At 37.8% G+C, this 13236-nt stretch overlaps 1 protein-coding gene across 1 annotated transcript in view; it reads left to right on the top strand.

Annotated features, from left to right (window-relative positions):
- The first annotated feature begins 753 nt into the window (after positions 1 to 753).
- Positions 754 to 13236, top strand: part of LOC113470094 — an 18595-nt gene continuing 6112 nt past the window's right edge. Inside the window, exons 1-3 of the mRNA XM_026828277.1 lie at positions 754 to 800; positions 1549 to 1666; positions 4564 to 4654. Of these exons, the coding sequence (XP_026684078.1) occupies positions 1586 to 1666; positions 4564 to 4654 (172 nt within the window). The 5' untranslated portion in view covers positions 754 to 800; positions 1549 to 1585. The remainder of the gene's footprint in view (positions 801 to 1548; positions 1667 to 4563; positions 4655 to 13236) is intronic.

The following is a 13236-nucleotide window of genomic DNA, read 5'->3' as shown; positions in this document are numbered from 1 at the left end:
AAATGAGTAAATTAAGTCCGAACTTCAAACCTATGGTCAAAATGTAGGAGAATCCTCCCCTCAACCCCCTACATTTCCCCTGACCCCTTACATGGTTTTTGGTAGTAGGGGGTCAAGGGGAGGTTTCTTCAGACCTAGATTTTTGTCAGAGCTCATTCTCTCTTCTGCTTTCAGACTGGAAGGTTCTCTCTGCTCCCTCTCTCCTCTCTGTGATATCTCCAAATATTTCAACATGATTTTTTTTTCAACAAGAGTTTCCATTAGAGTATTTAAGATGACCAAGGAGTCTTTTCTATGTAACTTTTCACGAGAAATCGATCGGTGTACACGTAAGGGTTCTAGGAATGATGGTTCACGAAATATGCGCTTGTAACAAGCCAATATCGAAAAAATTCGAAAGTTATATCCACTTTTTTTTACACCAATAATTTACGAGATACAGCCGATTTCCTCGAATTTGCCATCAAAAATTTTGTCAAAAGAGAACGAATGTGCCATCAAATTCAATATCTGGTCGTCAATTAGACAAAATACAGACTTGTAACCTATTAACTTGAATTTTGGAGGTTTGTACGAATGATGGTTACCTTTGTGTCAAACAGGTCACAAGAAAATGTTATCTCTGGCAATAGTGTTAATACAGCATTGCATCAAGCATTAACCAATAACGAAATAATGTTGACACGCTCATTCTCTCTTCTGCTTTCAGACTGGAAGGTTCTCTCTGCTCCCTCTCTCCTCTCTGTGATATCTCCAAATATTTCAAAATGATTTATTTTCCAACAAGAGTTTCCATTAGAGTAGGTATTTAAGATGACCAAGGAGTCTTTTCTATGTAACTTTTCACGAGAAATCGATCGGTGTACATGTAAGGGTTCTAGGAATGATGGTTCACGAAATATGCGCTTGTAACAAGCCAATATCGAAAAAATTCGAAAGTTATATCCACTTTTTTTTACACCAATAATTTACGAGATACAGCCCGATTTCCTCGAATTTGCCATCAAAAATTTTGTCAAAAGAGAACGAATGTGCCATCAAATTCAATATCTGATCGTCAATTAGACAAAATACAGACTAGTAACCTATTAACTTGAATTTTGGAGGTTTGTACGAATGATGGTTACCTTTGTGTCAAACAGGTCACAAGAAAATGTTATCTCTATAGTGTTAATACAGCATTGCATCAAGCATTAACCAATAACAAAATAATGTTGACACGTACATAATACTTTGTGGGGAAATTTAAATGGTAGTGAAGAGATGAAGACTCAAAATCATGAAAATACAAAGTATTAGGGATGCTCCAAATTTTCAGAGTCTGGCCTACAGTACAGGAGAAAAATGAAGCTCGAAGAGGGAGGGGGGGGGTGGCGGCCGGGCCTTCTAAATACGGCCCTGCATGACCATAGTAATAGTAGTGTCCTACTGCTGGGGGTAAAGGGACTCTTTAGTCCTATTCGAGCAATATAAATAAAGACTATTTCTATGTTATTATTATTTCCCAAGATTTATAATCTCGACTTAACAACTCATTCTGCTTCACAGGTCCACTAATGTCAGCCAGTGGATTGTCATCGGGATTATGATGGACGACAGTGGCATTGACAGCGATGTCAAAGTATCGTCGACAGCAGATACAAGAGGACTGGGTGCTGCTCTCCCTGTACGTTTCCTATATCTCTTCTTCTTCTAAAGCTGTGTCCACACATAGTCGACGCCGTCGATCGATGTCGACTGAAACCGTACACTGCCTTGATAACATAGGTCTCTTCACCTCGTCGATCGACCATCGATCGAAAGCGTCGACGATGTGTGGACACACCTTAAGGCTTAAATGCTTAAAACAGAGTGAAGTGGAGAGCGTATGGTAATTCCTGAAAAAATCAACAAAATCATTCTCGAAAGAAAATCACAGCATTTTCAAAATAAGTGTTTCATTTTCCGACCCTCAGATTACAATACCAAGGTGTTTACCACTGTTTGGGTGGGTATCTTTCCACTCCTGCAAATATGAGTGCTATGGGTTTGGTTTCCTAAAGGTCAAGGAAAGAGCAGTCTTCCTTCTTTCCTCACAGACTAAAAATTGTCTCCTTGGTTGAAATTAGTACCCTAATACAAATCTTCCTCAATACCGAATCAAATGAACATAGCAGAGTGTGAGGTAATGATAGGTTTGAATCTCTACCCATCCTGGTTGATCCTTATGTGTATCAAAGTCAAATCTTAGATATACCACTAATTCAAGACCAAGAATATGAGAAGGTATTAAGAGATAATACGAGTTCATAGTTATGTGCTGACACTTTGAATAGCAGAGTGTGAGGTAATGATAGGTTTGAATCTCTACCCATCCTGGTTGATCCTTATGTGTATCAAAGTCAAATCTTAGATATACCACAAATTCAAGACCAAGAATATGAGAAGGTATTAAGATAAGATTTAATACGAGTTCATAGTTACATATGTGCTGACACTTTGAACCATGTATAGGCTAACATTGAGACTGGGACTTTCTGTGAGGTTTTAGGATAAGAACTAGAGGCATCTCTACTATTGGAAATTAAGTAAGGAGCAAAAGGCACCTCCACCAATTCAGGACAAGTACATAGGTAAGTAAATACATACATACAGGCATTTGGCATTTCATACTCATACATGGTGCTCATGTACATATATTTCTATAGTAGGTGTGATAAGATTATTTACTAGGAGTAACTATTCTACTACTTGCTACACTAACAAGACAACTACATAGGTAAGTAAATACATACATACAGGCATTTGGCATTTCATACTCATACATGGTGCTCATGTACATATATTTCTACAGTAGGTGTGATAAGGTTATTTACTATGAGTAAGTATTCTACTACTTGCTACACTACAGTGCATAAGGTTGCTTGAACTTTAGAGCGCGGGGGAAGTTTGCATCATTATAGCCTACGTAAGTACCCATGTATTACTTCATATTAAATCGCATCTAAATAATTACCACCACACCAGTTTAAACGAGGTGTTGCTAAAAACAAAATCCTCTGGTCAGTTTACCCACAGAATATATTCAAAGCAAATAAATATAAATTTGAATCTAAGTCATTCTAGTGTTATGTGTGTTTATGTTTACCTCCATCGTCGCTATGTATGGGTTTCGATACATAAAAAACCATTTACATGCTCTAGAATATGGAGATATTGAGATGTGACCTAGAGATAAAGAAATAAATAAATTGGTCACAAAGTTTTGCATTGCACTGCCCGCGGCAGTAACTTTATGAAAGAACCTTGATACACATATTCTATTAAGCCATGATACTATTATTACATAGCCTGCTACAACTTGCCTGGGTTACTCTCCACTCTCTGACTCTGCTATATTAGAAGTAGATAAATAGTACCTAGACGTATATCTGACAGTCATACAGCGTACCTAATACCATAGAAGCAATATTTTATTTAATTAACGTCAAAATTCCTTTTGATTAAATGGAAGGAAAAATGTAGTAATGTGTATCGATATGACAAAAATAGTCGATACAGATACTTTATTACATTTTAAGCGCTCAGTGATATCATTATTGTTATTAAAAGTCATCTGGTTAGTAAGGTTGTGGACCTTTGTGTCCAAGTAAGGAACTATGAAGGTGATAGTAAGTGGTAAACCACAAAATAACAGAAAACACAAGAATAGATACATTATTCATAAAACGCATAGGTAACATATGTACCATGTAGGTACCAACTATAAAATAATTAGAAAGAAAGAAAGAAATACCTACTAATGATTAACATTGTCCAATGTCCATTAACCAGACATCTGTTTATTTTATGTTGAATTAATTAATTAAACATAAAATAAACATATCAACTAGACTAGACAATCATTTGTTTACATTCCAATATTGAGGTGGGTAAGAATAATCTCACTGAAGCATCTTCTCAATATACAAGCCATCCTGAGTCCGCTCCCATACATTGAATCATATTAATTCATGTTCCTATGCAGAGGTGTGTTCAGTTGGTTACTAGAAAACCACAAAGCTCCCCTGTAACCCTATAGGTTGGAAAACTTCCATAATGTCAAGGTTATTGGTCAATTCCTTCCGGTCAAATTGGACTCGGAATGTCGGCCAATTAGGACATTGAGGTTACAAGATTCGAGGTACCAGATTGAACATTTCATGGCAATCAATTTGGTATAGTACTATCTGACCTTCCCTTTGATGTTTATGGGTCACACGTGTGAAAAAAATCATATGGGAGCGTGAGAAACAATATAGGCCAAAGGCAAACTCTACCATTGTAATCGGATTTCAGCTGGATCAGTGATCAATCCTAGATTGGAAGAGAATATTTAATAAGAAGGTATAAGACCCACTACTATAAAGAAGAAAAAAGACAAGATCCCCTGCCTCTATGGTTTAGCTGAGTTCTTCTTGAAACAACCCTACTATAATATTGTAATCTCTAAATAGCCCAGTGTTTAGTAATTTTCAGAGTCCTTAAGCAGAATTTATCAATGTGAACTGGTTAATGAAACAATTAATTTTGATTTGGTTTCAGATTACGGATAGCTCCACCAATAACAGTCCTCTGTCTTCGCCCAAGTCAGCACTAAAATCCAGTACCAATGCCATTTTCCAACAGAAGTTAGGTGGGTATATTTATGATTTAGTAAATGTTTATTCAAGAAAGATTAATCAGTCTTATCACACTCACGAGAAAGGTCTGCCATACCTACCCTTATAAATGACTGGTTACAGTAATTAACAATGTACACAAACACACACCTATAACATATCCCAGTCAATTACACACCTAGCAAAGTATTTTGTCTTACCGCCAATTGCTAGATGCCAGAAAGAAAATTATGAATGGAACTTCGTACTACACAATACTACCAGATTACTATATGACCTATAGCAATCTATAGTAAAGAAATTATCATGAATGAAGATACGGACAGACGACACCGAGGCGAATACAATAGTCCGTCCCTTATACCTTTTTATTACTATTGTAATGATAAAGGAAGGACGGACTAAAAAAATCACTGCCTTCTATGGTTGCTGATTCTTCCTTGAAACCCTACTATAATATTGTAATCTCTAAATAGCCCAGTGTTTAGTAATTTTCAGAGTCCTTAAGCAGAATTTATCAATGTGCACTGATGGTTAATGAAACAATTAATTTTGATTTGAGCCTGAAGATATGTGTTCCAATCCACTCGACCTATTTCACTGTGTATGGTTTTCTGTTTCAGTGAAGAGGAGATAACTTTCTTCTCAATGGGTGCCCACGCCAAGGACACCAAACAAACCCTGACAGATACTTTCAGCATAAATGAGTTGCAGCTGTCCGATTCAGATGATGACCTTGGCCTGCTACCTCCCTCACCTGTGGTGATCAAGGCAGACAATTGTTGCTTTCGATTGGGCAAACATGTACGCTGCTCCATACTGTAATTAAAATAAACCCTGACAGATACTTTCAGCATAAATGAGTTGCAGCTGTCCGATTCAGATGATGACCTTGGCCTGCTACCTCCCTCACCTGTGGTCATCAAGGCAGACAATTGTTGCTTTCGATTGGGCAAACATATACGCTGCTCTATACTGTAATTAAAACATAATATTTTTGGTCACAATAGATCTATAAAGGTCGCAGTGATAAAATTGCAACCAGACTCATAATAATAAAAATAATATCCCATGTCTTAACCCAACAATGTTGTCTGGTTTTTTTATTCAATTAATTAGTTGTTTTTCATTTTCATAGGTTGTATGTACATAGGTAACATGGGATAAACTGTTCATTCAAAAGATCTTGTCCGTAAAAATCTTTGGTCTTATTTGAACCTTCTAAAAGTCTCTGGTCTTGGGATTCAAAGATTTTTAAGTCATCACAGACACTTCTGAGCTCCATCGGTCTATCCTCAATCGTAAATTACAGGAGATGATTTCATAGGTTGTATGTACATAGGTAACATGGGATAAACTGTTCATTCAAAAGATCTTGTCCGTAAAAATCTTTGGTCTTATTTGAACTTTCTAAAAGTCTCTGGTCTTGGGATTCAAAGATTTCTAAGTCATCACAGACACTTCTGAGCTCCATCGGTCTATCCTCAATCGTAAATTACAGGACAATAATTACAGCTTCCATGCCGTCAGCCAAAAAATCAGACTAAAACCAAAATTTTTAAGGGATATTCATTTGCCAGACTTACAGGAAAGACGAAACAACCCAGAAACGAGATGGTCATTTTATGACGAGAGAGACGGGTGAGTGAGGGAGAGAGAGAGAGAGGAAGAAAGTGAGGGGGTGTTGAGGGTGTGGGAGGGAAATGGAGACTTACAGGAAAGACGAAACAACCCAGAAACGAGATGGTCATTTTATGACGAGAGAGACGGGTGAGTGAGGGAGAGAGAGAGAGAGAGAGGAAGAAAGTGAGGGGGTGTTGAGGGTGTGGGAGGGAAATGACTAATGACCATGTCATTGTCTCCAATATCAGTAATAACACTAATGACCTAATAATAGGTGATATTGTAAACATACACCTATGTCTTCTTCAATTCACGGTAAATCATTATTAAAATGTTCACTCTGAAAGAGGTCAATTGGAAAAAGCGTGGTGTTTGAGTAACTAAATACTTCTATAGTGTTCGGTCAAACGGTACCTTTACTATAGGTTCCTCTATGTTTATAGTAGTTCATAGTGGTTTTCAAGCTTTTCTACCCAAGAACCAAAAGGTCTAGAAAAAAATTAATAGTATTCGAATAGGTATAGGTACTAAGCGAGTAAATGAGGGTCAGGAATTTCATTTTAAGATATATCGTCTCTAGTTCCAATTTCAAAATAGACTAGATTTGGTAAGCTTCACCTCTAATATGGATGTTAAAGGGCCATTTCGGATCATCAGTCATTGAAGACCGCTGCTCCGTCATAACTAATATGAATATGGATAAAACCACATGAGCCCCCACATGATAATTCAATAGAATTGACAGCGATGTCAAAGTATCGTCGACAGCAGATACAAGAGGACTGGGTGCTGCTCTCCCTGTACGTTTCCTATATCTCTTCTTCTAAAGCTGTGTCCACACATAGTCGACGCCGTCGATCGATGTCGACTGAAACCGTACACTGCCTTGATAACATAGGTCTTCTAAGGGAAGGAGGGGGAGGTCAACTTCTGTGAAGATGATTGTGTGGAGGACAAGTCAGAATAGCTAGACAGTATGGTGTCTAGTGTCTGGTGTCGTCTTCTCTTTATAAATACGAGTGTCGAGTAGATCGTTACTGTGCTTCATGCCTAGCTTATAGGCAGGTACCGATACGTGTATCAGTACAAACATGACAAACATCAACAAATCAACATACAAAGCAACCTCCGTGGCCGAGTGGGTATCACACTGGGCTTGCACGCCAGAGGTCCCAGATTCGATTCCCGGTGGGGTAGAAGTTTTTTCGGGAACAGTCGACGAAACCGTACACTGCCTCGACAACATAGATTCACTTCTTCACCTCGTCGATTTGAAGTTGAACGTTCGGACGTCATGGTTTCGACATACACATAGCTCCTCAACTAGAAAACACTATGTCAATATTTAAACCTTCAAAGTTATTTTCTAGTTGCTTTGTTTTCATAGTTAGGGTGATTTGTATGTAGGGGCCGTAGGTAGAGGGAAAGCATGGTAGAATATTGGATTGATAAGCAAGGTCGAACGGAATATAGAAAGCACTCTACTGAATAGGTAAGCAGATATCTATACATACACGAAAAAACTCAAAGGCCAAAACAAACCTATGTTAGACAAAGGAATGTCTGAATTATGTACGAGTGTTATTACACTGGAGCCTTAACAAGTCGAACGTACCTGTACCTACGAGGGAGTGTGTGAATAGAAAGTTCAGGGGGAAATATCAGAAACTTTTCTCCATGGGATCGTCAGTAACCATTAGGCAATATTGAACTTAATATCAAAGGAATTTTCTGTAACTTACAGTAAGAGCGTCTGAGAACCAATACATAAACCAAAATATACGTACATGAGCTGAAATCCAAATTACGAAATATGAATGAGATTAACATACTATATTGGCTGGAACCGTTTATCATTACCCTCAGATTACAATACCAAGGTGTTTACCACTGTTTGGGTGGGTATCTTTCCACTCCTGCAAATATGAGTGCTATGGGTTTGGTTTTCCTAAAGGTCAAGGAAAGAGCAGTCTTCCTTCTTTCCTCGCAGACTTAAAATTGTCTCCTTGGTTGAAATTAGTACCCTGATCGTTTATCATTATATGGACTAATCTCAAAGATTAAACATAGGTTCTTGTCTTTGTAAAGGAGTTTAAATATGAAATGCTCTCAAACTCATATATTATTATTATTATTATGTTACTGACTTATAATTAGATACTTACCTACATACCTATCGAAGTTGCATACGGTACCTATGTTGCAACATGTCAGTCTATTGTTAGAGAGTAGTATTATCTAGGGTTTATCATTATATGGACTAATCTCAAAGATTAAACATAGGTTCTTGTCTTTGTAAAGGAGTTTAAATATGAAATGCTCTCAAACTCAGATATTATTATGTTACTGACTTACAATTAGGTACTTACATACCTATCCACGTTGCATACGGCATGTTGCAACATGTCAGTCTATTGTTAGAGAGTAGTATTATCTACATGAACCGAAATTTTCGGCGCACTATCTCAAACCTAAAGGAGAAAAGTATTCAAGGTTCCAAATAAGTTAGCGTTTGAAACGTAAAGGTGGAATTGCAATATCCGAGCTTGATTTATATTGGTTACATTATTCCATTATGTATTTTAATTTATTCACATATTGTAAGCAAGGTCCCGGTTATGCTGCCTGTGGGGTATGGGTTCATTCATACATACAGGTCCAGAATTATTCGGTTGGATATCATTAGGGTTACTCGCGTAAGGAGAAAGGTTCAAGTCTGGTGCCACACCCACACCTTCTAACCTAAAGCTCGCAGGTTCGACTCCCTGAAAACAAATTGAGTTTCGACAAAATCTATTTATACATAAAATATTTCGTGTGGTCAGAAATGCTTGAGGCATTAACCTTGATGCCGGAAGAGTAAGAACTCCGCCCAAATAGTCTATTAATACTATTACAAAGCATGACACGAAGAAAATCACATATGATAAGTTTAAGCTGTTTAAGGTGATCAACTGACTCTAGACTACTTCGGGGCCAGGCCTCAAAGCTACAAGATTAGAGGTGAGTACCTAATGCAAGGGTATTCTTAAGGTGATCAACTGACTCTATACTACTTCGGGGCCAGGCCTCAAAGCTACAAGATTAGAGGTGAGTACCTAATGCAAGGGTATTCTGACATGGTTTTGGCTAAAATTCAAATTCGACCTGCTAGATACCAAAAAGCACTTGTAAAACAAATGTTGCAAGTTGTAAGCACTGAGATACTTACCTCTGAACTATTTGATAAGGTCCTAATAATATGTAAACTATAGAATTATGTCTAGCTTGTCTGATACAGTTACCTTGCTATGGATGTTGACAGCTTTAGTTAATATTCCAACACATATCTATTGCCTCATATCTATTTTAGAGATATTTATCATTTTATCACATGCTTGGTTCTAAACGTCTTGGCTCTAATTATCTCTCATACTTCATAGCTTCATAGGTCACTTTTAATACTACCATATTCATATTAGCTAGGTCTACTTAGGTAGCATTGTACTCTTTCAAGTTCATTATTAAATAGTTCTGTCAGCTCGATTCAAAGTTCAAATAGTTTTAGTGGTCATACTGGACATGGTTAGAGCCTTATTTATACTCTTAGTTAAATCCGACAAATCCTTTACTTGGAAGTCCCATTAGGATTGGTTAGGACTTTCAAAGCATGCCGGTTGTGAAAAGACAAGGAGCTTAATCCAGTTATTGTACTGAAACAATGGAAGCAAAACATGTTAAATGTTTAATAGGATAAACTTGAACAATGGGTGTGAACTAACATTGCTTTTCTCTGTGCTTTTATATGAGATGGAATTATACTTGAAATAACTCATCCGTAGCAAATTTCAACTTTCTCTGCAAAAGGGGGGAAAACTAAATAAAAATGTAGAGTTGCTTTTTTCTGTGTCACTATTGATTGGTTCTTCATTTGTGTTTGTTCTCGAATGGTATGCCGAGCTTACTCGTCTTTCATTTAATCGAAAGGTGCGTCTACAGTCTATACCACATCAGTTGAACGAAATCGATGGAATCGAAATCATAATTTGCGTCCACACTACCAGTCAACAGCAGTGGGTCGACATCGTTTGTAACCCATATGATGTAGGTTTGTACAACCAGTACATTAGGTTTGTACAACCAATGGATTTAGGTGAAATGAAAAGAGTTCGAAGTGTGGACGTGTTTCAACTTATAAAAGAACTTTGATCATTTAATTTTGGTCCCGATTACCTGTGCCTTTGAGGGTCCCTTAGCCTCTTTCGTTGTTGTTGTTGTTGTAGCGGCTTTAGCTTTCGCCGAATGGCAATAGCAGTATAAAGAAAATTTTTGTGATCCCAAATTCTGTCTCGTTCATCTCCTGAATTATTCAGAGATTGGGAAATTGCTTTTCTCTGAAATCTAAGCGAAGGGCTCTTCGATCTTGTTTCTTTTGAGGTTGCGTCTACTGTACAGTCAAATTCGGACTAGGTAGTTTAATCGAATTTAGCCTAACCGTTCGAAACTTAGTGTAGATTTGTTGAACAAACACCCTAGGTAGATGTAAAATCGTTGCAGGAAGAAGAAGAAAAAAAAGAAGAAGAGGAAGAAGGAGAAGAAGAAGAAGAAGAAGAAGAAGAAGAAGAAAAAAGTCAGCCAGCCTGGAGCCTGGTTATATGGTCCAAATAAAGGTCCATGCCAAATTTGGTGCTTTCCTGACGAAATGCAGCTTTTTTGACGTTAGGCCACCGACTAATACCGTCACACTTTGCCCCGTGGACTGTTCGTTTAATTTTGTGATCCAAAATTCTGTCTCGTTCACATCCTGAATTATTCAGAGATTGGGAAATGGCTTTTCTCTGAAATCTAAGCGAAGGGCTCTTCGATCTTGTTTCTTTTGAAGTTGCGTCTACTGTACAGTCAATTCGGACTAGTTTAATCGAATTTAGCCTAACCGTTCGAAACTTAGTGTAGATTTGTTGAACAAATAGGTACCCTAACCTAAGCCCTAGGTAGATATAAAATCGTTGGAGGAAGAAGAAGAAGAAGAAGAAGAAGAAAAAGAATAAAAAAAAGTCAGCCAGCCTGGAGCCTGGCAAATTTCGAATCGGATTTTAATTGGAGTTCAAACTCTCAACAAATTATAATTTTCCATGTACCTACCTACTCGTTTTGTCGTTAGGTATTTCTCATTTCCCATTTCCACGTATGTACCGTATGTTTTTCTCGTCCGCTGCCACCCAACACCCCTCTGGTTAAATAGTCTGCACAACCCTGCAATTAATAATTTTCCTCCAAGTAAACAAGCAAAAAAAGAAGAAGAAAAAGAAAAGGAGAAGGAGAAGAAGAAGAAGGAGAAGGAGAAGAAGGAGAAGAAGAAGGAGAAGGAGGAGGAGGAGAAGAAGAAGCTCGTCCGCTGCCACCCAACACCCCTCTGAATAAATAGTCTGCACAACCCTGCAATTAATAATTTTCCTCCAAGTAAACAAGCAAAAAGAAGAAGAAGAAGAAAAAGATAAGGAGGAGGAGAAGTCTAATACTTCTATACGTTATGGATAACGTGTAGAATAACCATGATGTTTGCCAACCTCCGGAACGGAGACGGCACCTCAATCTAATACTTCTATACGTTATGGATAACGTGTAGAATAACCATGATGTTTGCCAACCTCCGGAACGGAGACGGCACCTCAAGAAGAAGAAGAAGAAGAAGAAGAAGAAGAAGAAGAAGAAGAAGAAGAAGAAGAAGAAGAAGAAGAAGAAGAAGAAGATTTTCGCTGGAAAAAAAGTGGAGGAAAGAAGAAGAACCTTAGGAGTTCACCGTGTGAAAGAAAGGGACAGAGAGTGGTTGGGTGGAAGAGCTCCTTCTGGAGAACCTGGCCACTTGGAAAGCTATAAAAAGAAGGAAAAGTAAGAGGAGGAGGAGGAGGAGGAGGAGGAGGAAGAGGAGGAGGAGGAGGATAAAAAGAACTTAAAAAGAAGAGGAAAATAAAAATACAGCAGTTAAAAAATATAAAAAAACGTAGTCCCCCCATGCCTTTTTTATTTTAATAAGTCCCGACCGGCTGATTGCATGTAATGAGGTAGGTACTGCTATATGGTATTACCTATGCTAAGGTAAAGGTAATGGGGGTTATACGAAGTTCAGGGGGAGTATCAAGAGAGCAGTTTTCAATCGATCGGACTTTCAATGTGGGATTTCATTGATAACTAACAATGTTTGACAATGGAGCGTTGTGCTGTCAGCTCTTCAGCCTGGATGTTGTGTTTCAGATTTCGTTTCTGGTGGTGTAGGCACATTATATTTTATTATGACAAGGCCGTTGTGCATTGAAGCTGTCCGTATTTATTAGTGCAGTGTAATTTTCGTAATTAAACCAAGAATATAGAACAATACTTGTACCGTTCCTACCCGGGCAAGGTTTTTGATTGGCGGAGATTATGTGGGTGCCTCTATTTGTTAAGTACCACTAGAGCGAGTGCCTATTGAATTATCATGTGGGGGCTCATGTGGTTTTATCCATATTCATATTAGTTATGACAGAGCAGCGGTCTTCAATGACTGATGATCCGAAATGGCCCTTTAACATCCATATTAGAGGTGAAGCTTACCAAATCTAGTCTATTTTGAAATTGGAACTAGAGACGATATATCTTAAAATGAAATTCCTGACCCTCATTTACTCGCTTAGTACCTATACCTATTCGGATATTATTAATATTTTTTCTAGACCTTTTGGTTCTTGGGCAGAAAAGCTTGAAAACCACTATGAACTACTATAAACATAGAGGAACCTATAGTAAAGGTGCCGTTTGACCGAACACTATAAAAGTATTTAGTTACTTAACACCACGCTTTTTCCAATTGACCTCTTTCAGAGTGAACATTTTAATGATGATTTATCGTGAATTGAAGAAGACATAGGTGTATGTTTACAATATCACCTATTATTAGGTCATTAGTGTTATTACTGATATTGGAGACAATGACATGGTCATTAGCCATTTCCCTCCC

This window comes from Diaphorina citri, unplaced genomic scaffold (genome assembly GCF_000475195.1).
Source record: "Diaphorina citri unplaced genomic scaffold, Diaci psyllid genome assembly version 1.1 scaffold1390, whole genome shotgun sequence".
Classification (NCBI taxonomy): Eukaryota; Metazoa; Arthropoda; class Insecta; order Hemiptera; family Psyllidae; genus Diaphorina; species Diaphorina citri.
This window is presented reverse-complemented; position numbering and strand designations above follow the sequence as displayed.